Genomic DNA, 25,311 nt, shown 5'->3' with positions numbered 1-25,311 from the left:
GGTGGTCAGCAGAAGCCAGCATGAGCCAGCGGAGGTCTGTGTCAAAATTCAGAAGTATATGTAGTCATACCTTGTACCTCGTACATTTTACATTATACTTCAGCCAAAACGCGTAAAACAGTTTTATGACATTACCTGTTAACTCAAGTTAGCCACCAGTAGAGGCATGTAGAGACTAGCAGTGGTCGACAGAGGCCAGCGGAGGCAGGCAGAAGTCAGTCGTAATCTTTATACATTGTCAGAAGTGTCAGGAGTGGTCAACAGCGGTCAGCAGAGACAGGCAGAGGCTGGCAGAAGTCAGTAGTAATCGTAATACGTTGTCAGAAATATATACGCTGGTCAGCAAAGGCCAGCAGTGGCAAGCAGAGATCACCAGGGGCGAATAGTAACAAATAGTAAGCGTTATATATTATCAGAAGTATCAGTGGTGGTCAGCAGCGGTCAGCAGAGACGAGCAGAGGCATGCAGTGGCAAGCAGAGATCACCAGGAGCGAGCAGTAGCATGTAGTAATTGTTATACGATGTCAGAAGCATCAGGGGTGGTCAGCAGTGTTCAGCAGAGGCCAGCAAAGGCATGCACAGGCAAGCAGAAACCTGCAAAGGCAAGCAGAGACTTGTAGGGTCATGCAGTAGTAAGTATTAATCGTTTTACATTATCAGAAATACCTGCAGTGGTCAGTAGCGTTCGGCAGAGGCCAGGAAAGTTCAGCAGAGACAAGCACGTGCTGACAGAGATCAGCAAAGACCAACAGAGGTTAACAGAAGTCAGTAGTAATCGTTATAGGTTGTCAGAAATATAAGCGATGGTCAGCAGAGTCCAGCAGAGGCAAGCAGTAATCAGGAGCAGTCAGTAACAGTCGCTGTATGGTGTCAAAAGTTGTCGGGAGTTCTGTACTTTTGTCAGCATTGGTCATCAGAAGTCATCAGAGGCAAATGGAAACCAGGAGTAATTTGCAGAGTTCAGTAATGAACTCTAGGAAAGGCAAGTAAAAATACCTGGGCAGTCGAGATTCCGAATCGTATGCCGTAGACGGGAGGTCGGATTTCAGTTGTTCAAGAGCGAGAAGGCAAAGTGAGCCTGCCTCTCTTACCTCCCATGAGACGTGTCCACGGTCCACTCGGCGCTTCGTCTGGCATCTCTGGTTTATACCAGTAGTGTAGTGTTTCGGAAAGTCGACAAAGGTAAACTGACGCATGCCCTCTTTCTCGATTCTCCGAAGATGCCCGAAGTAATTTCGGATTGCCTCGTGAGAGTCGAGAGAGAAAGGCTCACATTTGACTTCACTCACATTTGCCTTTATTGGTGAATTTGGTTCTATTTTTGAAGATAAGTAGCTGTAATAACTTTAATAATATCTTGCAATAAAACTTAACCCAAAACCGGGTACCATTCCAACTTTCCCTTGTTAGAACCGAGTTTTCAATTTGTTTTAGCGAAAATCCCAGCTGGTTAAGCTACTTACTGCTATTTTTAATTATCAAGCATTTATTTCTCAATTAACCCTTTGCGAGTAAGACCATTTTGCACATTATTCTAAAACATTTGTGGTATTCGTTTTCAATGCGATTTAAGTAAGCATATAATGTATAAGATTTCATTTAAGTTTTTCTTTTCTAGAGAAGATAGTCAAAGTCTAACCGGACTTTGAAATGAGAACATAAAACTTAAATGTAAAGTTTCATTTAAATTCATTTAGCCATTTATACTAAAACGTATTAATAATATACATATGTACGCTCATACATAGGAATAATAAAAAAAATTTCTTTTTTTTCAATAATTAAAATGTGATCAGGGGGTCTTAAAACATGTATTTCCGTAAAATAAATTTTACAAAATTTTTTTTCATTATGGGTACTTTGCTTATGTACGCCTATACATAGGTCGGAAAGTAAAAATGCCTGGGCAGTCGAGAATCTCTGCTCGAGATTCCAAATCGTATGTCGTAGACGGGAGGTCGGATTTCAGTTGTTAAGAGCGAGAAGGCAAATGTGAGCCTTTCTCTCTCGACTCCCACGAGGCGGTCCGAAATTACTTCGGGCAGCTTCGGAATAATCGAGAAAGAGGGCATGTGTCAGTTTGCCTTTGTCGACTTTCCGAAACTCCACGAGCTCACGTACGCGTGATCTGGTATGTGTGAGTAGGGCACCGGGTACTGAATCTGGCATCTCTGTGCACTGACAGACAGTCGTGCCATATACTTATTCGTTCTTTACGATTTTTTATAATATTTTTCCACTTCAAATATGTACATAGATAAACATTATTCCAAATTAATCGAATAGTTTATTCAAATTATTTTTTTATCATCACAAAAGTGATTTAAGCATTTCAAACGTTATATTTTATACAATAATTCGCATAAATTGTAAACATTTGATTTGTATAATAGACAGATCATAATAATTATGACAAGTGATTAAGTAGTGTAATGAAAACTCATATAGTTTCTTTTAAACCAGAAACCTTGAAAGCTAAGAATATGAAAATAAAATGTCCATAAAAAAGCGTATTTTAAAAAAAAACGCAGATTTATGTAAACTGGCATGACAAAACTTATCACAAACGTTTATCATCTCTTGACGGTAGTCATAAAGCAAACTTGAAAACGTCCAGTTATTTACGGTCCAAAGATGATTAATGCTCGAGCCCGCCGCCTAAATAGATTCAAGTGGATAAAAGCATCAACTTATCAAACCAATTACTGCTCGGTTATCTCGCAATTGTTACCGTAAACCTTGCTTGCTATTGTTACATGACATAATTTCATACAACGAATCAGATTTTATAACAGCTGAATGACGACATAGGCAAAATTAATTTTGATCAGTTAATCGATAAATTAATAATTCAGAATAAATTATCGGTGCATAATAAACACTATACTTATCGAAAAATATGCTTCGCCAATAAAACGTCTTATCCAACAAAATGAAAAAACTGCCATACTCCTGCTGTATACATTTCTAAAAATTACAACAAACTGCTCTCATTACACCTGCATGAATTTAAAATTAACAATTAAAATCTTAGTGTTCAAACGTGAACATAATCATGTTCACACATGTAAAATATAAATTGTAAGTGGAAAATGCTAAGAAACGTACGTTACTATACAGAGTGGCTCTTATTAGTATATTTCCATAAGTACACTGTTATTACAGATCTATTCTATCGATGAAAATATAAATATTGACAAATTACGACTACAATGTATTGGAGAAACGTGAAATTTTAAGTAGAAACCCGCATTTCCAGCAAATGAATTTATTCCGTAGTTTACATTACAAAATATTACACCTCATTTTCCACGCTGGAAAGCTGCTGCAAGAAACTACTCTTATTTGTAACTGCTATTAACTCCATCAATTAAAATAGAGGTGCCTCGCGCATTTTTTTTTTCGTTTTGTTTACTCTTTCTATACTCTATATAAACTTTTTCCGCCTACATAACGTCACTGCGAATAGGTAGAAGGGTACTGTTACCACTTGCCGGAAATTTCATTTTATTTTACTAATCGGTATTCCTATAAATTCTTTGAGTTCGTTATCATCAAAATAAGAACACATGTGAACACAATATGACAATGAGGAAACTATTACAAATAAAATCGTAATAAAAATCGTAATTTCACATCGCGTTACACGTGACTAAACAATCAAATTAAATGCCTAAAATTCAAACTCCAGATCTCGTACACAATTAACAGTCACACAATGTTAATTCAGGAAGAGTAAGATCATTCCAGCTGATTCAAAGCAAAAATCTACCGTTAGCAAATGCAACAAAGTAAAGAACATCGTCCATAAAAACTTTTGATTTCTGTAACAGCTTCTTTTATTTCTTGATAACTGTTACTCATATATCATTATCATAGGGTATGTCAAATATTTATAACGTATGTATAGTGATACTTCGTTTACGCATTGCTTTTTGCAACTTGTATTTCTCAACTTGTCAATTACAACTGTTAGTTGTACGAAATAGCTGTAAAAAAATAGAAGTTAAAAAACAATTTATTTTTTTTAAATGACAATTTAATTTAATAGGCGTCACATTGTAAAATTACCTTGATACTGAATGCTTTAAGCTTCAGGCGTGGCTAAGGGGGCTTCCTTCTTTCCATCATTCGTAATAACTTCTTTTTTATCACCAGCTGCTTTATCACTTTCATCCACTTCCTTTTTAGGGGCAATCTTCAAATTTATACCAAACATTTTAATAATACACAACTGTACAAATTTCGTTTACTAAAATAACCTTATAAATAATATGGTATAAAAAATATATAAATAGAAAAACTACAGAAACATCAAAAATTTGTTTAATTGTAAATAATTACAATTATTATGTAATATTAAAAATAAATTAATCTTTCTTCAATATCTAAAAACTAAGATCAATCTACAATATCCCAGTATATATGCCTCAACAATAATATACATGCAGTATAATTAAATGCCTTTTATACATATATCTATATGCCTTCTAGTCTTCTATATATTATACATAATTTTTAAACAAACACATAATTGCTATTATTTATACAGATTCATTACCTCCTCTTTACTGGCTTCATCGAAATTCCCCACTAAATCAGGCACCTCGTCGTCCTCTTCCAATGTTGCTTTACCAACTGTGCTACCGGAAACTGTACTCGCTAATCGTTTCAATTGTGTAACACCTTCAGGTCCCAACTGACTTATTATTCCTGGTAACATGTCAGTTATCTGTTTGTTGTCGCCATGACCAGTAATGGCAAATGTGTTTGCAGACAGACTAGCCTGAGCTTTTGGATTATTGAAATGGATGACAGTACCGTCATCTTTAATCATATTAACCTCCTCTATACCAGGGACTGTATTCACAGATAGTTTTTTCAAACAACTTTGTAATTTTTTATCATCTGTGGCAGTAGTTGCATGCACGACCTAACAATGCATTAAATGTAATTAAAAGACAATAACATAAAAAATAATACACAAAACAATAGGTATATTAATTTTTTTTATTATGAAATTTTTCTTTTGTAAACTGCCACATTTCAATGCATAATTTTCTTACAAAATATATATGTATATATATGTAACATTAATTTTTACTGTACTTTTAAACATCATAACGATTTTATATAAACGCAGGTGATAAACTGAAAATCCAAGTTACAATCTGAAACTTATACACGAGGAAGCAATAGCTACTTCATTGACGCGCAAAAAATAAAAGAGGAATATCGAAAGGATAGTAATACAGTCACGGAGCATGTGTGAATAATCTACAAATGTACTAAACACGTGTCTTGAAGAAAACAACTGCATAATTTTTGGTGTCACGTAGGAATGGTGATCGGTGGTCGAGAATCGAAAAACAATTTTCGAAAATGAGCGAAACGGGTAAATCATTATGATTGACATTCGAAACACGTAATCCCTGAACTCGAAAACTCGTGGCCTGATAGAATTAACAAGAATTCTGTAAATTCATGCTGATGTTCGAAATAAATTTACATACCTTCTTCTTGCGTCGGGGTGTTCCCTTACCGCCGATTCGTACTTGAGCTTGAAGCTTCTTCAACTTTTCAGGATTCATGTTAACCAGCCTCTACGACGATCAGAAGCTTTTGATCTTCCGTCACCACAATCAGACAGACTATATGTCTGATGCAAAATTTTACACAATAGAATGAACTGAACGCGACCGGCGAGCAAACACGTGCTCTCTGTTCGCCAAAAGGGTCGAGAAAATGGAAGTGTACGCTTCTTTAGCACTCTACGTCAGAGACGACTTCCGGAAGGACAACACTTCCGTTCGATACTTAACTCAAAAGACTACATTGATTAATTCTGAATAATATCGTTCGTACTTGAAGTTGATCGTAGTCGATTCGATAAATTGGAATTTCTCGCGATTCATTTTCTTTTATTAGAGGATTTGTTTTATTTACGAATTGCCGTTTCGTATAATAGCCCATCTGAATACGTAGGTTATGGACACCATCACGTTACGATATACAACTTAAGAGAAAAACATCATAAATGGTGTTATAATATAATTCAAAATTTGTTCTATCGTAGAATTTGAAAAAAGTGCAGCAGCTCATTAGGACCGAGACATTTAACAGCTCCAGTAATGAAAAATCGTCTGTATTATGTCAAAATTCATCAAACTTACTTGGAAATAAATAAAGCGCGTATGTAAAATTCAAAATTAAAAATTTGTATTAAATATTTTTTTTTTTCAAAGCTAATGACAACTCTTGTCATCTCTGTACACAAACTTTTAAAAAATCATAATTTATCACGCTAATTTATGATTATGTTTATTTATATTTAAAGCTTATAAATAAATATTTAATGTTTTCTCTTTATGTATTATATTGAAATATTTAATTTGCACAAAATTACAGATATTAAAGTTATCCTCAACATTGAGACCAAATTTCTATTTTTACGTAATAGAAATTGTAATATATTGTAGGTGTATAAATATTTAAATTACACATTTATTTAAATAAAAGACTAGTAGAAGGAATCAAAACGACAAATACTTTAGATATATAATTTATTTTTAAGCTCCTAAAACAAATGGAGTTTCTTTATGTAATGTAAATGTTTTTCATTTTTACATAACAATATCCAATTTAAATTATATATTTACAATATATCACATTCATATACAATAATAATACAATTTAGTACTCTTTTGACAAGAATATTAATATAATTTTTTATACAGTTACTTTCAATAAATTAATTAAAAAATATATGATGAATACATTTCATGAACAAAAGATACTGGTCTTACAAATGTGATGTAACATGAACATTGATATTATAATATGAAAATATGAATTATTTGTTCTAAGAAAAATCGTATTTCTTCCAAATTTTATCTTTATAAAAACGATACCATAAAATTAGGTCAGTCTTTAGTTCTTTTAAATCAATTTAAAACTTATTTCCAGAAAAAAGCTACTTGTAGTATTTTAGATTTAAACTTTTTTTAAATTTAAGGCATTTCCTTTATAGCTTTTTCAACAAGAACTTATATACTGAATTATTCAACATTTCAAATGTATGCACTAAACTTACGAAATTATATTTCATATTTATCGTTTGTTTTTCTTTTTCTATGGAAAAATTATTTTTGAAAGATTTTACATTTTACATAACCATTAATAATAGGAAAGTGAAAATTTGGTAATACAAAGACAATTATTACAAAATTATTCATTTAATAATTTTTTAATAAAGCTATTTTCCTCCATCTGTGATTTGTTTCATTTTTTACATGACCGAATTCAAATCTAATTCTAAGCTCACCAATTTTTGATATTGGCAAAATATCTGGTATCCATTCTATCAGAAATGGTGTCGGTTCAACTTGGTTTGGAGAAGTATTTCCTATAAAACAAAACAAAAAATAGGAAATTGATTATACTTATGATTAAATATACCTTATAATATTTATTCATCTGTAAGTTAATTTATCATCAAATTTCAGAGTTCTTACCAACTTTCAAATAAGTCTTTAATTCTAAAGGTTTAATCAATGCATTATTATTGGTTTTTTTATACCGATCTATATCCGTTTCCTCCCGTTTGTACAATTCATATGTACCATCTGCATTTTGGACAAAACTTCTTGTGATTTCCAAAGGTATAAGCGGTGTTTCGAAAATACTTTTAACATGTAAAATGTTAGTAATTTGCCATGTGTATTTAGTGAATGTACCTAATGGTACACCATCCTTTCTGACAAACGCTGTCGTTGAATTTGGTAATCGTTTTTTTTTACCGCCACATGATATCCTTTCCCGCAAACAATCAAAAAATAATTGTGGTACATGGAATACTAATGGGTCGGGTTTTCCGTCAAATTGAAAATGCATAGTTTGATTTATTCTTTCAGTTATTGATGCCAACCATTTAATAAAAGGTAAATTTATGTTAGCTTCATCTAAATCTTCGCAAGGATTCTGATATTTTTTAACAATTTGTAACTTTGTTTTAGCTTTTCTTGGTTCTATTGAGTTCAAATTATTTAAACTAGTGGTATTTGTAGTTGTTGGTTTATCATCTCTTTTTCGCTTTGTAGAAATTGGCTGTTGAGTACTACTAGTTTCCATACTTGATAAATTTCCAGTATCATACTGTATCAACACATTCTTATTTACTATTTTCACACCATTTGTATTTGAAACAGTATTGGTATCAATCAATTTCATGTTATTTACATCCAAAATAGCATTTGTGTCAAGGACCTTTAAAGTTCCAGTATTCAATACCTTTATATTATTATCATTTAGAATATATTGACTATTATTAAGCACATTGTATTTAGAATCTATGGTCGTTTGATCCTCCAATATTTTGACCACATTTCCACCAAGTTGAACGCCACTTTGATTAATTACTTCTAAATTATGCACCTACCACAATTTAAAATAATTTTAGTATTTTAAGACTTAAGTAAGATATACTTGCATGATGAAATATGAAACATTCTTACTTGTGATATCATATTATTATCTTCTAATAAGGTACGATCACATTCTACTTCAATATTTTCAACAATACTATTTGGTAAGATTGTAGAATCCAAATTCATTGAATCTAAGTCCAATCTATTTCCATCTAAACTCTGCACTGTTAGAGTATCATCACGAAATATTAGAAGATGCGTATCTGTATCATCTGTAGTTAAACCATCAAGATCTGCAATTTTTCCTTCAGTATAAAAACAATATTAGGTTAAATTTAAAATTTATTAAATCCAATCCTCTTACCAATACCAACTATTTTATCTTGTTCATTATTCTGCACCATTGTTGACAATGGTTTTGGTATACTGAAATCAGTTTGATCTAAGTTTATATAATAACTAAATTCCTCGGATAACTTTGCATCACTAGCAAATGCACAAATACATGCATAAAAATGTACACAACGTTTATTTTGCAAAGATTGCGCTAAATCTGCTTTGTCTCCTGCTGTTTTTGTCACACCCTACATTAAGTTTCAATGTTTTTTATGATCCTCAACTGTACAATTATTTTTAAATATAATAGAATTTTTCTTGTTTTCTATACTTGCCTTAAATGCAGAACAAGAACAGAAATAACGATGTTCAATTCTATCTTTCAATTTTGTAACGAAGAGAGAAAAATGAAGATAACCTAATGGATGTTTTGGCGAAGCTTTACACTTTACTGCCATTATATTCTTAGATACTCGTTGTACTAAGGGACCTGAAGTTTCTGTAGCTAGTAACCAAATTTCTTGTTTCATTTCATTATTTACACTCAAGGTTGATAAAACAGAATTCCTTAACGTCAATGGTTGTGCTTCCGCATAACATCTTAGAGCTGCATGTATATGTTGGCATGTAGAAACAGGCACATCGGATGAATTTTTTTCCTATCATAAAAACCGGTAAAAATTTTGTAACAAAGAACTAACTTTATAAATATATTACTCATTATTTAGTTAAATATATGCTATTTATGAAACTCACATGACATTTAAGAACACTAGTATCGAAACTTCTTTCACAACTATCAACAAAGCACAATGCTGTTGATTGTGAAATAAGTGTTGTCATTTCATTAGAAATTGTTGCATTTATTAATGGCAATTGAACAAATCCACGATAGTCTGGGCCTTTGTCTCGCACTCGAACAGAAAAAACTTGAGCAGTTGTGCCCGTAATAAGCTTACAAGCTTCTGTTGACAATTTTCTTTTTTCACCAGGTTCCTTAAACACTGCATCGCAATATTTGTTCTTACAACATAAACCACGTGATCCATTGTAAGTCCCACATTTTGGACATTTGCGAACCCCACGTAATGTAGCTTTTCCCAAATCTGATAGAAGCTTCCTCAAACGCTCCTCATTGGACATAGCTATTAGGAATTGTGTTTGCTCTAAATTACTACATAGCAATATAATCTTTAATAATACATATATAACAATATACATTCAAGTAACATTTGATTTTGTATGATATCTTAACCCTTAGACAACTTTGTGAAATTCATTGGAAACCCCAAAAGCTCAATTCTTGAGCACATGACATTTTTTTATTGAGATCCATTATAAATCACATTGTTTACGTAGAACAAAAATATTTGGTTGTCTAAGGGTTAAGTTAATATTATATGTTATTATATTATTATATCTATTCTTATATTCTTAAATTACTTCGATATTAAAAGTACTTTCATAATAATAAAAACATGAAACTAACTTGATAAATCATAATTATTTGTATCTACTTTGGGAACTCCATTAGATACAATATTAAATTTTATAGTTGTTAAATTGAGGCTTCATTATAATAAACATGTACAAAAAATTAATCACAGAACAGTAATCGGATAAAATCAAGTGTTCCATATTATAAAAATATTAGTAAACTCGTTTACAAATATCCAAACATTGTTTTATATTGAAACAAATATATCATAAAGTTTTTACCTTTTTTTACTTTTGCAGCAGAATCAATACTACAGTAAGAAAAAACCTGCTTTTCATACGTTTTTCACTAATAATTATATTCCAAAAGAGTTGTTTCGGATAGTAAATAAATAAAGCTCATCTCGGTTCTAAATTACCAATACATTTGCAGTAGGGGGCAGGCCCGCAGTCATTCTGTTCCCAGAGATGCCAGATTGAGCACCGGGTGCACTACTCACACTATGCCAGATCATGCGTACGTGAACTCGTACAGTTTCGGAAGATCGACAAAGGCAAACTGACACATGCTCCCTTTCTCTTGCTCCTCTCTTTCAGAGAGCCGCCCAAGTTGCGTGCAATAGTTCGTTATTTTCAACGCTAGATGGCGCTTATTTTCGACCTCAAACCCCCTGGTGCTAAAATGCCCAAGTTTGTCGTGGAATAGTTCGTTATTTTCAACGATAGATGGCGCTTATTTTCCGACCTCGAACCCTCTGGTGTTAAAACGCCCAAGTTTGTCGTGGAATAGTTCGTTATCTTCAACGCTAGATGGCGCTTATTTCTCGACCTCAAACCCTCTGGTGCTAAAACGCCCAAGTTTGTCGTGGAATAGTTCGCATCGTCCACGGTAGATGGATTTCTCGACAAACTTGGGCGTTTTAACACCAGAGGGTTTGAGGTCGAAAATAAGCGCCATCTATCGTTGAAAATAACGAACTATTCATGCAACTTAGGCGGCTCTCTGGACTCTCACGAGGCGGTCTGAAATTACTTCGGGTAGCTTAGGAGTATCGAGAAAGAGAGCATGTGTCAGTTTGCGTTTGTCAACTTTCCGGAACTCTACGAGTTCACGTACGCGTGATCTGGCATAGTGTGAGTAATGCACCCGGTGCTCAATCTGGCATCTCTGTCTGTTCTTTGAACCGTTAATCCAAGTTCACAGAACTATGTAACAACTAATATGCACTTCGATTAATTTTAATTCATAATATATTGTAACTAAATAAAAATACTTCATGTTCGGTAAAAATTCATAACATTTATTGCGTGATATGTATTTTTTAACAATACATTAAACAATTATCTTACATTGACATTAGTTTTTCTTCTATTCAATCTTTTCCGTAACAACCTTTTCCTTTTGCATTTCAAGTAAGTAAATATTTAAGCGTAGCATAGTTTTTACAAATATTTAACGCGATATTATTTCTAAAATTGAAAATTCGTAAAACCAATAAAAGCATGGTCTTTCTTAAAAACATTGTTTAAATATTTTATAACATCAATAGTTACATTTGTTCCGTCCAGTAGAAATAACATTAATACACGTTCAGAAAGTACAAAAAAAAGAACTAGCTTTAAATAGATACAGGTTTCTAAATTGTATGTTTATAATATCACCTGTACGAATTGAATCATATAACCATGTTTAGTATAGTTTAGTAACAAACGCGAAGCGAAGTGTAAGTACAATACTAGTAATATACAGACACTATATGGTTTAAATAAGTTTTTAAAATTATTATAAATAGAGGTATGGGAAAGGTATTAGATTCAGTTGATCGCTGTTGATTCAAATAAACCGCTGACTCTCCAACTAGTTTAAAGGGACAAGGTCAAGTAAATATTTCAAAGGTGCCGCTCGGAGTGGCATCTCTTATTGAATTTACTCTTTGCGTGAGGTATACATATATCATTACGGATCAAAACTAATTAGAAAATTGGAATATATGTTAATAGCATTTACTTTAATTTAAAAGTTGCAGTAATAGCTAGTAAATTGTAATGTACAATGATAAAGGAATTTATTATTTAATTTAACCTCTAAGTATATGAATTTCAGTAATTTTAATATTATTTGCCCAATGATGTTTTGGAGAAAAATATGAAACGTGAATAAGTATTATACACAATAATTTAATGGTATTTATTAAAATTGTTTACCTAATTTAAATCATTGACGTTCATAATTATTTTCTTACTTAATTAAGCATTCTATATTGTAACAAATAAGGTTATGACGGGGCACAAATCTTTTTTACGTAGTTCCATGGATTATATTTTACTTATTACTTGTATTTCGATCATTAGCATATTATTGATGCAACAATATGGTTTTCGAAAGGTAAATTCACGGAAATAGTGTTATAAAGTTAGTAAATATGACGTCGGCAATTGAAATCGTATGGAGGCAAGCATTAAAAACATTTGACGGACGAAAAAACGTCGGATTCAAGCTTTGCTTAAAGAATTTTGACAAATTATGGAATTTGATGAATAAAATTACAGCCGAGGATGTGAACTTAAACAAGCAAGTTCTTGACTCCATACAGATGCAACCTGCACCAATGTGTGTTATTGACATATTTGAAAATAAGGATCTGACTATTTCAATTTTTATACTCAAACATGGAGTTACAATGCCAATGCATAATCATCCTGGAATGCATGGTTTTTTAAAAGTATGTAAAATAAATATCCTTCTTTTTAGAATGTATATTATATCAAATATGAGATATATTATTTGGATCAAGTTATTTTCAAACTTTTTATAAACAAAAAACATTTTAATATGTAGGTAATCAGTGGCGCGGTTCAAGTGAACAGCTATACTTTGAAGACAAACGATGATCACAGAATCAAATTGAATAAAAAAATAACAGCACTTAGACACAGACCAATAACTTTACACAGTAATTCACCTGCTTGTGTTCTTATGCCACGCGATAAAAATTTACATGAAATTTCATGTATTGAGGGCCCAGCTGCATTCTTAGACATACTTAGCCCACCATATGATGTAGGTGATTGTGGAAACGGACCAAGACCATGCACATTTTTCAAAACTATTAGTTCTAAGTTATGTACAGATTCAGCAGACATAATTGAAGAAGTCAAGTTATTAGTTATTGAAGGTCCACCAGATTTCTATTCTAAAAGTCTTAAATACACAGGACCACCTTTAATGTGATGTGAAATATCGAAACATATTTTATGTTTAATCTGTTAAAAAGTTTGGCATTTTATAGCATTAATTTACAATTCAAAGCATAATTTAAATTATATTATGAAGTCCGAAGAATATTTAAATTCTAATTGAATGTATATTATTACACATTTCTAATAAGTACCTTCTTTATAAATTAAAAGTACACACACGTTATTTAAGTAAGTTTTATAGAATAGAAATTATTTTATATTTTGTAATATTGCTTTCATTTTTATTTAATATTGTTTACTTTCTATAATATTAGAAAAAGATTCATCTTCTACATAGAATATATGCATTTATTTTGCATTTTTATTGATTTTGAAATTGTAAAAAAGTTATCTATATAAAAATGATAACAAATGTGAAATAATTATATTAAATTTACTATTTTCTTGGTATACAAAGCTAGAACATAAACAAAGAATGTATTATAGTACAGTTTATGTGTAAAGTGTGATAAAAAACATATGATAATTTTAGAATAAAAGCGAAACTTCTATTTGTATAAAAGATATGATGCTTATATCACGTAATATTTAAAATGTAGAGATATTGTCTCAATTGTAAATTATGTGTTATGTATATGGTGTATAAATTACAGTTGTTTAAGTTTAATTGTCTACATGGTACAGACCAAAAAAATATATTCACAATTATTCAAGACAATTAGGTAAAATACCTGTTAAACACGTGTTGTACTTAATTAATTCATAATTTACATTACAGAACAAAATACTTAATAATAAATATATTTATATATTATACAAGTCTGTTTAAAAAAATTCCCTTAGTACCTGAGATTTTGTATTTAATTTTTTCTAACTAATTATAATTTTTCTAAAAAATGATCATTGTATACATGATAAATATTTAAATGAATTAATGTTCATTATCATACATATAGTTACAAGATTTACTTGCCCAGGTAAAGAAAATAAACACGGTTTATTGATTCAAATCAATGTTTACTAGTTCTTTATGTCTACAGTAAATAAACCATTTACATAAAATAAAATTTCCTTACTAAACTTTTAATATACGATTTAATATCCGATCCAAAACTTATCTATAATAGAAATAAAGTTCTGTATTCTTTCCTTTACATAGTAGTAAAATCGTAAATAACTTTCAAAAGAAAGCTTTGTCTCTTTTTCAATTTATAGCAAATTTGATGGTAATTATTATTATTGTTAGAAGAAACAAAATTTCTTCATGCTCATTATCTATAACTCTTTTGTTGCGAAGAACATAATTTTCGTTTGAATGTTAATATATAAACTATTATTATTTGCAAACATGATAAAACATAATTATAAAATGACTCTCAATCCACTACGTTTATTTTTCCATTTGTTCTATTAAATAAAATATTTATTATTTTAAGTTTGTTACTGACTTTTGTAAATTTTTTCAAATATTGCTCACATCGCAAATATAAGTAGAAAATCATTTATTTTCTACCGTACATTATAAACGCTATTACAGCTAATTAGGAGAATGCCGCTGCAAAAGAGTTAAATTTGGAGCAAGAGAAAACTTTGAACTCAACTAAAAAGTATCATCATTATAGCTCGATTCTTATTTCTTATTTACTACACAAACGATGAAACAGACATTATCGTTGTTCTACTAATACATTTAAAGAATGTAACATTTTTCGCTGGACACATATTATAATTTACTAACCAAGTTTATGTATGTAATGACAATTTTCCATTCTTACATACCTGTATGTACATATACATTACGTATTTATTATACCCGATTATAGTACCCATAAACTTACATCATTAGATAAAAGTAATATATTGGACATTAGTGTACTAAGTACACTTAGAAGTTTAGTTCCTTGTTAGCGCATTCTTTAAGGATATTTGATGCATCATTATTTAAGTTGTCTGAGCTTCGAAGTTTTGTCGTCTTTTGTATAGTGCAACATTATCATCTGTATAATCCATTATGCGACGTTGGCATTGTCGTACATATTGCTGCTGTTTATAATAAATCTTGAATGCACCTTTTATCGTTATAAATGCTATACCACCCTGCAAAGTTGCATATAATATTATTAATAATTATTAAAACGAATTATTTTGTTAACAGTACACACATTTAGTACATACAAGTAACGTTCTTTGAAAATGGGAGTGTATACTTTCAAAGAATATTTTGCCACATATACTGGCGATACTAGGTAACAAAAGCGCACCACAAAGAATACGTGTCGCTGATACTGAATCACTCATAGGTGGTACCTCTTCAGATTGCGCTCTGTCGTCGTTAAAATAACTTAAATAATAGATACTTATTAATTTAAAGTAAATGACCTATTTGTTTAAGATTTTGAAATTTGTTTACACGTACCTACTTGGCAAAAAATGCCTCAAAATAGGAACCTTACGTGCATGACGTCTGAAAAGGCTAAGTGCTAGATCTTCCCATCTGATCATTTTACCCAAAACCAATATTATTGGAATAGTTGGTAAACCAACTAATAACACTAAAGGATCAGCTCGTTCCATCATAGCTAAACCATCTTTATGACCAATGACTTGCATTACAGTTACTGCTCCATATGTCACAGCTGCCCAGTATATAGATGCAGCAAATATGCTAGCTGCTATACATGGACAGATTCGTAAAATTACTTCATCAATAGTATCCAACACTACTACTAACGGTCCTGAAATAATTAATTGTATATTGTGATGTGTATAATATACATATAAATCACTAATATTGATAAAAGTTCAAGTTTCTAAATTTATAAATTACTAACCCATATTTGGATATACAATGATATACTCTGTGTTACACTGTGGACATACTACATGTGCACCTGCACGCCCCTTTTGTTTTTCATCAACCCATCTCTGTATACATCCTTGATGAACCCATTTAGTTGTACCACAACAGTGACATGGTTTCACCCATGATGCAGTTGCATCATCTTCATCCGATGCAAAGCATACCCAACAATATCTTTTGCTGTATCGAATAACACTATTACTTAATCTATGCATATTTAAATGTATTATTAAGAAATACTATACATACTCATCATCTGAGTTTACTGCCTGTGGACCAACTTCTAGTTGATTTGTAGAAGACGTTCCATCCGTTACATCGCTCGGTTGTATATTATCCATTGGTTCAAACACAGACTCCTCGTTATGTGCAACCACTGCAGCTTGGGCATCGAATATTGCTTTAAAAATAAATACGAATTAATACATTCCTTAAATATAAATATGCAAACAATACTGTATACAGAACTTTTCTTCAATAAATTTATAACATTGACCCTTTATGTTTTTATTTAAAATACTTAGTTAACAAATGTTTGCATACTTCTAATATACTACATAATTTTGAATCTTGGTTAATATACACTAGTAATATAAACTCTTAAATATTATTAATAGAATTCTTTTCATATACATACACAAGTATTAATAATAAACTTTACCATTATTTAATTCATTAATTTGTCTTTCTGGTCTTGGATGTGAAGGGCATCCTATTATGGTAACATCAAAATTTGGAAGACGATTAGCATTAGACTCTATAGTACCAGGATATTCTATACTTATTATTCTCCCACTGGGATTTAGTCTATGTAATGAAAACATGTGTAATAAATCATCGTTGTCTGACATTCTGTCTATAAGACTTTCTTTACTGTGTTATCATTTTACACCTGTTGAAATAAATGTTATTAAACATACATTATGATAATAGTCCTCTTGCTAACATATTCATAGAGAAACATAGTTTGTTGATTTATTCTTCAACTCAAACACATTAAAATACAAGACAGAATATACATAGAGTACATATATGTCAAATAACTAGTAGTGACTATGTTAGATATTGTATACATATGTGTGAATTTTTATTAAATGTCAGAATGTGCTTTATAAACACCTCTTTATATTTTTTTATTTACCACGATATGCATTGTTACTTTACTGCAAAATGGTGAAATTCAATTTTACAGATAGATTCGAAAAATATGTCCAAACAGTTACTTCATTACGTCGAACATTGATCTTGTCTCGTTAAGACACTATGTTAACGTATCATAAAACCATTTTTTAAACTAGTAACACATCATTACGAAGTTGATCGTCGACTGCTTAACGTGTGTCATTATAAATTATACAATAACGTATTGGAGCAAGATTCGTTTATTGCCGAAAAAATGTTCCGATCGAATATAGATTGTACAGTAGCGACACACAAATAGTACAATATCATACGGTACCGATGATGCAAATACTGGAATCGAAAATAATCTGTACCTGAAGTAACATTTATAAGCAATTCAGAAACACTATTCAATATATACGATAACGCGAGAAAACCACTAACATCTTTTTAAAATACAATGTGCTAAATACCAATATTTTGAAATTTTAAGATAAAAATCGTATTTTCCAAATTTCACCTTGCAAATAGATTTATTTCTTTTTTCACTAACATTGGTAACAATTAAAAGTTATATGAGATTGCTCTGCTCGCAGTGACAATATGTTAAAATGAAAATTCGCCAATGAAATGTACCGCCAAACTTCACGCCGATATTGAGCGCCTTTCTCAATGGTCCTTTCAATCCTTCTGATTTTCTTAAATAGATTAAAGTATCGTGATTTTTACCCGTATAACAAATTGAAGTAAATATACGTTAGAATTATTTAATTCACCTTACGCTTTCGACAGTTGATAATTATAACCGATCTATTTTTTTGTAAGTTCTTCGCGATTTATATCGAGTTTTGCTATCTCATGGTTTCAGCGCCATTTTCTAAATTGATATTAATTTAAGTTTGTTAATTTAAAAATATAATAATACACAACGTATTGATTCAATTACTTCGTGTTAACTTCTCAACACATGCTGCTAAACATAATTATGCAATACAAATATTTCTTAGATACATTTAAACGAGTCCCATGAATATTATCGACATAAATTTAAAATTAGCTAACAACAATAATCTACAACGTTATTATACTATTTACTAACAACGACGTATTATCTCGTTGATTATGTACATTTTTCTTAATATACTAAAAAATTATCTCAATCTCACAGTGTTATACGTGTTTAAAGTAATAAAAATGGCATATTTTAAAATACATTAGAAGAAATATTAATTTTTTTAAATCGTTTATATTGAAATTGTGAAATTGCAAGCATAACAAAGCAAACGCGAGTGAAAGGATTAACCACCGATCTCTATACATATGTATTTATATAGAGATCAGTGAATTAAACCTATTGCAATTTCATAAGGCTAATTATCACTCCTCTTGACTTGCAAATTAGAACTGATATACACGAAGTTAGCTACTAACAATTTGCTGATCTGTGACAGACTATATTATATGTATATATCAATTATTATCCGCCGTTTTATTAAATTTGTAGTATTTGTTTGTATTTAACTTTTAACGGAAACATGTACAAGTGTAATGCTTACAAAATGTCATGTATTAAATGTATGAATTAAGACAAAATCGATGAACGAATAATTGAAATGGCACGACAATGCGGAGCTATACAAAATATAACAAACTGTGAATGAAATAGTATAGGATATGACTGAGTATAAACTTCCTATATTTGAATATTTATGAATATAGTTCAAAGTTTTATAAAATTATTCCGGAATATAAATGAATGGTGTTCAAAAAGCACAAAACAAAATTTATTATCTGCATTGAGACTAGAGAATATGTGGGTGTCTTATGAAATATCGGCTTTTTTGTAATCGTAATAATACATTTATTCTTGTGTTTCCTTATTTTTCCTTGTAATCTAAACATGTTTTCCATAATATTCAACCTGCGGAAAATTTTAGAAGATACTATAGGTAAAAATATTATTTTATATTTATTATTGGTATAACATTATCTTATATACAATGTGAAAAATACAATGCTAAACATCAGCAATTTGAAAAGAAAAATTGATAGCATTATAAGCATGTTTAGATATTAAAAATTAGTAGTTATATTGGTGAATAAATATACTTCAGTAAGTCAAATAAATTTCGCACAGATCTTTTTTTTTATAAATTTACTTATACATTTCACTATCTTGTTATCTTTTATTTTCATATTGTATTACATAAAATCTGTTTACCAATAATTAATTTTGTACAATAATGTTTTCAGTTGAATATATTGACGTGGATTTTACATTGTGGTTATCGTGGCTTCTAATGCCACTTTTAATAACATTTTTATTACCACTTGTGATTGTAGTATTATTATATTTGACTATGTTAATATTATATGTATACAAACTACACAGGTGTGTATTTATTAGCAAAAATGCATATAAACTATGAATTATGTGATTAATAATATATAATAATTTATTTTGATAGAGTTAGATTAAGGAACGCGTATGGAACTGATTGGAGGAATGCAGCTCGTAATGTGGTAGCTGCAGTTTGGGATGCTCATGGTTGGATTTGGTATGGTATGTTATGAAATAGATAATTTTTTGTTTTGAAGTATTATATGTTATATATTAAATAAGGTATAGATTTCTCACAAAAATTTAGTTTATCTTTATAGCAAATTTTTGAATAATTTAAAATATAAATAAGCAATCTAATTTCACTATAAATTAGTTTTTACATATATAACATTTAAAATATTGGTGTGTATTGTACTAAATGCTTAAATTTTCTAATATTATTTCATACTTTTGACAGGCTATGAAGTAGTTGGATTAGAAAATATACCAGAAAATGAACCAGTGCTTTTTGTATATTATCATGGAGCTATTCCAATAGATCTTTATTATTTTATATCTAAAGTATTACTTCTCAATTCAAGATTAATTCATACAGTAGCTGATAGATTTCTTTTTAAATGTCCTGGCTGGTCCATAATTTCTCATGTATTGAAAGTCATACCTGGTACTGTTCAAATATGTTCTACTATTTTGAAAGAAGGAAATATGCTTGCTATCTCACCTGGTGGCGTATACGAAGCTCAATTTGGAGACTCTTATTATCAACTAATGTGGAAGAAAAGAGTAGGTTTCGCCAAAGTGGCATTAGATGCCAAAGTGGTATGTTATTCTATTGTCATGTTTCATTCTTATATTTAGAACAATTTTGAAACATTAATATTTTTGTAACAGTGCATAATACCTTTGTTTACAAAAAATGTTAGAGAAGCATTTAGAACAATAAGTTGGGGTAGAAGAATGTGGTTGAGAATATATGCTGCAACAAGATTTCCTTTTGTACCTATTTATGGTGGTTTTCCAGTAAAATTAACTACATATGTTGGTAAACCAATTCCATATGATAGCAGTCTTACACCCGAAGAATTACAATTAAAAGTAATAAAATAGAACTATAAGTAATGGTAATAGTAACAAGTAAAAACTGAGTTAGTTTAGACTCATTGTTATTATTTTTAGGTTGCTGATGCACTTAATAATTTAATAAGACAACATCAAAGAATACCTGGAAGTATATCATTAGCTTTATTAGAAAGAATATATAATGTGGAAACAAAACAATCGTAGATTGTGATAGTCATATGAGTATCACGATATTAAGGTATATAATTTGAATTAGAGAAACATTAAAAATTTGATATATTTTTTCTAGATTTCCGAACTTTACATTTTTAGTCTAGGTGCTGATTATTTTATAATAATTATCGGTTATCGAATTTAATTTAAATTGGTATAAGTTAATAAGTATTAACTTTACACTAATGAAATTGTACTTATGTTTAAAGTATAAAAGCTTCCTTTTCCATCTGTTAAGTAAATATTTTATAAGTTTTGTCTTAATCGATAACATAAAATAACAAATTAACAAAGCTATACCAATTTGAATACATTTTTTAATTTATATATACATATATATATATACACACAAGTAATTTATATATTTATAATTTTTGTATAATCGATACAGATATGTAATTTATGTTACATATATTATAGATATACTTTGATTGTTAAATACTGCTACTATAAGTACCTTGTAAAAAACAATTTTTGTTATGTGCTTTTCTACTACAATTGTGATCTGTTAATAATTCCTTAGAATAGTGTACATGTACTTACCTGAGTTATTTTATTTACTAATTTTATACACAAAAGTGATAATAGAATTTATAAAAATCTACACTTGCTTGTAAAACATAATAAATTCAATTTACCGCTTATACTGAAATGCGAAATAACAAGATGATCCGTCTTTTGAAGGTTAAAAGGTATATTATTACAGAATTTTAAATTTCAACTTCGCCTTAGTAAAATACTTCTATAAGTATTTAAAAGTTTCTAAAGACATCTACTTCTACAACTACAAAAATTCCGATTCTTTTTTAACTGAGCAGGCTTGTTGGGAACCATAAGAGAAGTTTTGAGCTATTTTTATTATCGACTAGAATGTATATTTTCAGCGTAAAAACACGCCGTACTCCGTGCTCAAATGGCCCATTTAAAAGTCGGTCGAAGAATATGTACAGTACTTACAGTACTGCCCACTTAAGTGACTACACTTGGGACCGGCCGCAGTTATTTATGTGGGCATGGTTACTTCTCAGAATTCAACAGAGATAAGAAAAGAGGATAAGTGTAAGTGAGATACAATAGCTGGCACCCGAAACCATTCTATGTATACATTGTACACTGTGTCGATAACGACTGGCGTCAAGTTACGCTCGACACGCTCGATGTTCGAAGCTGCTTGGCTTCCAAGAATTGGTGGGGATAACCGTGGACACTTTAAGTGGACAAAAATGCCTGTACTGAAAATGATTTTTCATTTCATTTCATTTCTTGCAACTTATACAATCGTATTAATTGTAACAACGATAATTCGTACTTCTCAATATTACAATATAAAAAACTCTATTTACATATATACAAAAGGACAGAATAATTATTACATTACATTAAGTCACTCTCTTCTTTGTCCTGTATTATGTATTTTATTTCTATTCATTCCCTTCGATTTTCACTTTTGAAAAGTAAGGTTACTTTTCTTTACCCCATTCCTCGGAAACGTACCTAAGCAAATCTGTAAGATTTTCGAATTCGGTTCTACTCTGAGGAGGATTGTTCTTTGGTATGCGTGGTAGGATAGATCCAACTTTCACTCTGAACTCTTCCATGGTTGTAGCTCCAGAGAGCTTCCAAATGCCATAAAAAAGCAATCCACAACCACTGATCGCCCACACAGAACCCCAAAACAAAGCTCTGGTAGCAAGCATTGCTCCTGATTCTGGGAGACCTTTCCCTCCCATAACTCCCATATCAAAACTCTTTGTATCCTGTCTTTTAGCTGATGACAATGCACCACAGAAACCAATCATAGCTGAAACTCCTGCCACGCCACTTAGAAACATTGTAGCTAAAACACAGATTGCAAAATCTTTGAATTTAATTATGCAGACATAGAGTAACTTAAAAGAAACTTTATCACTTTGTAAATGATAAAGTTGTATTGACTTGTAACATCTATAATGATTGCTATTTTTATTTAACTATTATAAAACATAGATTATCAATAATTGAATGAAAATGACAATCATGTTATCTGTTAAAAGTCAACATTAATGAGTAAAAATTGTCATTAACTTTGTAACTAAATTTCAATTAAAAATCATTAGTCTTTAACTATTAACTAGAATAAAATTATTTAAATTGAACTACAATGAATTCCAAAGGTTGTGTGTAGTAATTTTATTATAAATTAGGTTGTACATGATTTGAAATCTTAGTTTTAACAACCACTGAGCTAATACATACATGTAAATTTATTATAAAAAATTTGTTTGCTAAATTGTAAAGACACTGTCTGCAAGTAATTAATTATAATATATTCGAGATGAAACAGTAATTATATTTTGCAAGAATATGTTTTATACAAATTTAATTCATCGAAAAATAATTTATTGAAAATTTTCATTCATCTTGAAACTTAAATAGAATGTGTTTTTATAACATAAACCTACCATACAAATTTTCTTTTCGTTTCTTCGCGTCTTTGTCCGGCATAGTGATCAATTTATATTATAATATATTGTACATGTTGTCAAAATGTATTATTGCAATAACAACGGCAAATTCTCGACAATTATCGAAGAACTTTGAAAAATACTTGAATAATTTACAAAATCGCCATCATACTAATTTTGTAGTGGTTTCCATATCAACCATAGACTACATTGATTACTACTAATAAATCCTCAACCCTGAAATTCAGCCCTAAGTCAGGGACCCTAATAGTAATCTCGCGATACTGGCGCCACTAAATCGCAACTAGATTGATTTTCTAGTAATATTTTAGTACCAGAACGTATTGTTTAATTTATAAATATATATATGAATTTGAATTATTATGTTAGATTAGAACAAATTAATAAAATCAATAGAAATTGTGGAATAGGAAACAGTATTGAACTTGAATCGTTACTCGTAGATAAAGATAAACTGTGTGTAAACGTTTACATTTGTACTGTCAATTTTATAAATTAAATTTTATGTGAGCCTCGCCCTTAATAAAACCCATCCATTAACTACACAAACGCCGGCAAAATATTACGACGTGAATTCTCAGAGATTTTAAAATAAAATTTTCATTAAAGTGAATATAATTTTTATTATAAAGAAATCTTAGTCTATTATTATTTTAAATTAAAATATCTTAAAACAATATGAAGTGAAACTGACAATAAGACATGTATGGTGGGAGTCATTCATTTCACACCAATTACAAGTCGCCAATCAATCGGGAATCGGGGTGTTACTTGACATTTGTATGATCATTGTTTCTAATATTTGAATTCGGATTCATGGTAAGTTTTACTTGACATTTTATCCTTGTCTCACTATGTATAAATTTATAATTAAATGCATATCCATTAAAACTTCTAATTTTCCAAATTGCTATATAATTTAAGAATAAGTAAGGTTTCCATTTTAAATATTTTTCTTCATTATCTGAGTTATGAATGTAACACAGATATAGAGTAACGTACAGAATTGACACTTCTGTCGGAACCTTTGAGATTCGATACCTCAATTTTGGGGTATCGAAAGACAGACCCTGTATGTCTCAGAGGTACTCCTACTCCTAGCTTTTCATTTGGTCGAAACGTTTTGCCCATCCTGTATATCTAAGGAGTACTTATCAGTCGAAAAGTTTTGCCTACCCTGTATGCTGAGTGGTACTAATATCGGTAATGTTGCTTGAGGAGGGGGGCAAGGTCATCAAAATTGGGGTAACAAATTTTAAAGATTTCGACTTTACTTATGTAGTAAAAATAGTTACTAAAATTTTACAACGCTAATTTAATAAAAAAAAATCAGATTTCTGAAATTTGTCAGCGAAAAAGCTAAAACTATTTTCCATTGCGAGTCTAATTTAAAAATGATCCAGATTTGTTTGATTTTTTAAAAAACAAAAAAGAATTTCCCAACACCTATCCAATTAAATAATATGTGTATGAATATGTACTCTAATTAAAAGAAAACCCGAATTCTAATTAAACATGACAAGTTTCGATAAAAATACGTGCAATCAATGCTTGTAAATCTAATGTTAATAATTTCTCTACTTCAACTGTTTTAATTGCGATCAAAGATTTGAAAATTGAAGATAAATATAGACTAATAGAACACATACGTTTACAAGTAGTAGTTGTTAATAATTGTTATCTTAGAAGATTAATAGAGTTGGGTCGTTAAAAAATCGACTAATCTTTGTTTTGGGGCGTTAGGATTTCTTGTTTCCTGGATACACCATATTTGTTTGCACGTGTATATGCTGCTTTACGTTACAAATACGTCGTTTATTAACAAGT

At 30.3% G+C, this 25,311-nt stretch overlaps 6 protein-coding genes across 19 annotated transcripts; 2 read left to right on the top strand and 4 right to left on the bottom strand.

The window, feature by feature from the left end:
- Positions 1-3,490: 3,490 nt before the first annotated feature.
- On the bottom strand, positions 3,491-5,776 carry Bic (bicaudal). Its single transcript, XM_076764547.1, has 4 exons — positions 5,514-5,776; positions 4,562-4,933; positions 4,072-4,198; positions 3,491-3,989 (listed from the first exon to the last, which is right to left on the bottom strand). Exons 1-3 carry the CDS (start codon positions 5,589-5,591, stop codon positions 4,088-4,090), a joined length of 561 nt encoding a protein of 186 aa, XP_076620662.1. The 5' UTR covers positions 5,592-5,776; the 3' UTR covers positions 3,491-3,989; positions 4,072-4,087.
- Positions 5,777-6,568: 792 nt separating this feature from the next.
- On the bottom strand, positions 6,569-10,734 carry LOC143342110 (uncharacterized protein C2orf42). 5 transcript variants are annotated; one of them, XM_076765647.1, is made up of 8 exons: positions 10,482-10,734; positions 10,252-10,331; positions 9,519-9,907; positions 9,098-9,421; positions 8,791-9,010; positions 8,514-8,719; positions 7,515-8,433; positions 6,570-7,405 (listed from the first exon to the last, which is right to left on the bottom strand). In XM_076765647.1, the coding sequence occupies exons 3-8, from the start codon at positions 9,903-9,905 to the stop codon at positions 7,236-7,238; spliced, it is 2,226 nt and encodes a 741-aa protein (XP_076621762.1). In that variant the 5' UTR covers positions 9,906-9,907; positions 10,252-10,331; positions 10,482-10,734; the 3' UTR covers positions 6,570-7,235. The 5 variants fall into 5 exon arrangements, with proteins under 5 accessions (XP_076621732.1, XP_076621762.1, XP_076621753.1 ...); XM_076765617.1 differs by lacking the exon at positions 10,252-10,331 and having other exon boundaries at positions 6,569-7,405; positions 9,519-9,936; positions 10,619-10,656; XM_076765638.1 differs by lacking the exon at positions 10,252-10,331 and having other exon boundaries at positions 9,519-9,936.
- A 1,220-nt stretch (positions 10,735-11,954) lies between these two features.
- Positions 11,955-14,035, top strand: LOC143351519 (2-aminoethanethiol dioxygenase). 3 transcript variants are annotated; one of them, XM_076783118.1, is made up of 3 exons: positions 11,955-12,142; positions 12,586-12,922; positions 13,039-14,035. In XM_076783118.1, the coding sequence occupies exons 2-3, from the start codon at positions 12,623-12,625 to the stop codon at positions 13,429-13,431; spliced, it is 693 nt and encodes a 230-aa protein (XP_076639233.1). In that variant the 5' UTR covers positions 11,955-12,142; positions 12,586-12,622; the 3' UTR covers positions 13,432-14,035. The 3 variants fall into 3 exon arrangements, with proteins under 3 accessions (XP_076639233.1, XP_076639215.1, XP_076639223.1); XM_076783100.1 differs by lacking the exon at positions 11,955-12,142 and adding an exon at positions 12,150-12,383; XM_076783108.1 differs by lacking the exon at positions 11,955-12,142 and having other exon boundaries at positions 12,401-12,922.
- A 182-nt stretch (positions 14,036-14,217) lies between these two features.
- Positions 14,218-18,037, bottom strand: LOC143351488 (E3 ubiquitin-protein ligase MARCHF5). Of its 5 annotated transcripts, XM_076783028.1 has the most exons (8): positions 17,827-17,844; positions 17,402-17,733; positions 16,922-17,152; positions 16,510-16,660; positions 16,232-16,455; positions 15,817-16,135; positions 15,576-15,741; positions 14,218-15,497 (listed from the first exon to the last, which is right to left on the bottom strand). In XM_076783028.1, the coding sequence occupies exons 3-8, from the start codon at positions 17,109-17,111 to the stop codon at positions 15,342-15,344; spliced, it is 1,206 nt and encodes a 401-aa protein (XP_076639143.1). In that variant the 5' UTR covers positions 17,112-17,152; positions 17,402-17,733; positions 17,827-17,844; the 3' UTR covers positions 14,218-15,341. The 5 variants fall into 5 exon arrangements, with proteins under 5 accessions (XP_076639143.1, XP_076639170.1, XP_076639160.1 ...); XM_076783055.1 differs by lacking the exons at positions 17,402-17,733; positions 17,827-17,844 and adding an exon at positions 18,019-18,037; XM_076783045.1 differs by lacking the exons at positions 17,402-17,733; positions 17,827-17,844 and adding an exon at positions 17,903-18,026.
- Positions 18,038-18,716: 679 nt separating this feature from the next.
- On the top strand, positions 18,717-21,370 carry LOC143351510 (DGAT1/2-independent enzyme synthesizing storage lipids). 2 transcript variants are annotated; one of them, XM_076783077.1, is made up of 6 exons: positions 18,717-19,331; positions 19,636-19,774; positions 19,851-19,945; positions 20,184-20,545; positions 20,618-20,821; positions 20,903-21,370. In XM_076783077.1, the coding sequence occupies exons 1-6, from the start codon at positions 19,283-19,285 to the stop codon at positions 21,008-21,010; spliced, it is 957 nt and encodes a 318-aa protein (XP_076639192.1). In that variant the 5' UTR covers positions 18,717-19,282; the 3' UTR covers positions 21,011-21,370. The 2 variants fall into 2 exon arrangements, with proteins under 2 accessions (XP_076639192.1, XP_076639201.1); XM_076783086.1 differs by having other exon boundaries at positions 18,718-19,195; positions 20,903-21,363.
- Positions 21,371-21,466: 96 nt separating this feature from the next.
- Positions 21,467-24,007, bottom strand: LOC143351530 (transmembrane protein 242). Of its 3 annotated transcripts, none has more exons than XM_076783132.1 (3): positions 23,461-24,007; positions 22,514-22,856; positions 21,467-22,251 (listed from the first exon to the last, which is right to left on the bottom strand). In XM_076783132.1, the coding sequence occupies exons 1-3, from the start codon at positions 23,501-23,503 to the stop codon at positions 22,044-22,046; spliced, it is 594 nt and encodes a 197-aa protein (XP_076639247.1). In that variant the 5' UTR covers positions 23,504-24,007; the 3' UTR covers positions 21,467-22,043. The 3 variants fall into 3 exon arrangements, with proteins under 3 accessions (XP_076639247.1, XP_076639256.1, XP_076639267.1); XM_076783141.1 differs by having other exon boundaries at positions 22,024-22,246; XM_076783152.1 differs by lacking the exon at positions 21,467-22,251 and having other exon boundaries at positions 22,262-22,856.
- Between the last annotated feature and the right edge of the window lie 1,304 nt (positions 24,008-25,311).

This window comes from Colletes latitarsis, chromosome 1, assembly GCF_051014445.1.
Source record: "Colletes latitarsis isolate SP2378_abdomen chromosome 1, iyColLati1, whole genome shotgun sequence".
Classification (NCBI taxonomy): Eukaryota; Metazoa; Arthropoda; class Insecta; order Hymenoptera; family Colletidae; genus Colletes; species Colletes latitarsis.
Note: the sequence above shows the minus strand (reverse complement) of the source record. Positions and strands in the feature narration are given on the sequence as shown.

Excerpts from the sequence above, each read along its gene's own strand:
- LOC143342110 (XM_076765609.1), bottom strand. The coding sequence starts at position 9,983 with ATGTATATTGTTATATATGTATTATTAAAGATTATATTGCTATGTAGT. Across the intron at positions 9,422-9,518 it reads CTAGTGTTCTTAAATGTCAT|GAAAAAAATTCATCCGATGT; the intron begins GTGAGTTTCATA and ends TTTTTATGATAG. Across the intron at positions 8,720-8,790 it reads AGATAAAATAGTTGGTATTG|ATCTTGATGGTTTAACTACA; the intron begins GTAAGAGGATTG and ends GAAAAATTGCAG.
- Bic (XM_076764547.1), bottom strand. The coding sequence starts at position 5,591 with ATGAATCCTGAAAAGTTGAAGAAGCTTCAAGCTCAAGTACGAATCGGC. Across the intron at positions 4,934-5,513 it reads CACCCCGACGCAAGAAGAAG|GTCGTGCATGCAACTACTGC; the intron begins GTATGTAAATTT and ends ATGCATTGTTAG. Across the intron at positions 4,199-4,561 it reads ATGAAGCCAGTAAAGAGGAG|ATTGCCCCTAAAAAGGAAGT; the intron begins GTAATGAATCTG and ends ATAAATTTGAAG.
- LOC143351488 (XM_076783055.1), bottom strand. The coding sequence starts at position 17,111 with ATGTCAGACAACGATGATTTATTACACATGTTTTCATTACATAGACTA. Across the intron at positions 16,661-16,921 it reads AATTAATGAATTAAATAATG|CAATATTCGATGCCCAAGCT; the intron begins GTAAAGTTTATT and ends TTATTTTTAAAG. Across the intron at positions 16,136-16,231 it reads CATTGTATATCCAAATATGG|GACCGTTAGTAGTAGTGTTG; the intron begins GTTAGTAATTTA and ends TAATTATTTCAG.
- LOC143351530 (XM_076783132.1), bottom strand. The coding sequence starts at position 23,503 with ATGCCGGACAAAGACGCGAAGAAACGAAAAGAAAATTTGTATG. Across the intron at positions 22,857-23,460 it reads ACGAAAAGAAAATTTGTATG|CTACAATGTTTCTAAGTGGC; the intron begins GTAGGTTTATGT and ends TCTGTGTTTTAG. Across the intron at positions 22,252-22,513 it reads AATCTTACAGATTTGCTTAG|TACAGGCATTTTTGTCCACT; the intron begins GTACGTTTCCGA and ends AATCATTTTCAG.
- LOC143351519 (XM_076783118.1), top strand. The coding sequence starts at position 12,623 with ATGACGTCGGCAATTGAAATCGTATGGAGGCAAGCATTAAAAACATTT. Across the intron at positions 12,923-13,038 it reads GAATGCATGGTTTTTTAAAA|GTAATCAGTGGCGCGGTTCA; the intron begins GTATGTAAAATA and ends TTTAATATGTAG.
- LOC143351510 (XM_076783077.1), top strand. The coding sequence starts at position 19,283 with ATGTTTTCCATAATATTCAACCTGCGGAAAATTTTAGAAGATACTATA. Across the intron at positions 19,332-19,635 it reads AATTTTAGAAGATACTATAG|TTGAATATATTGACGTGGAT; the intron begins GTAAAAATATTA and ends TAATGTTTTCAG. Across the intron at positions 19,775-19,850 it reads TATGTATACAAACTACACAG|AGTTAGATTAAGGAACGCGT; the intron begins GTGTGTATTTAT and ends TTATTTTGATAG.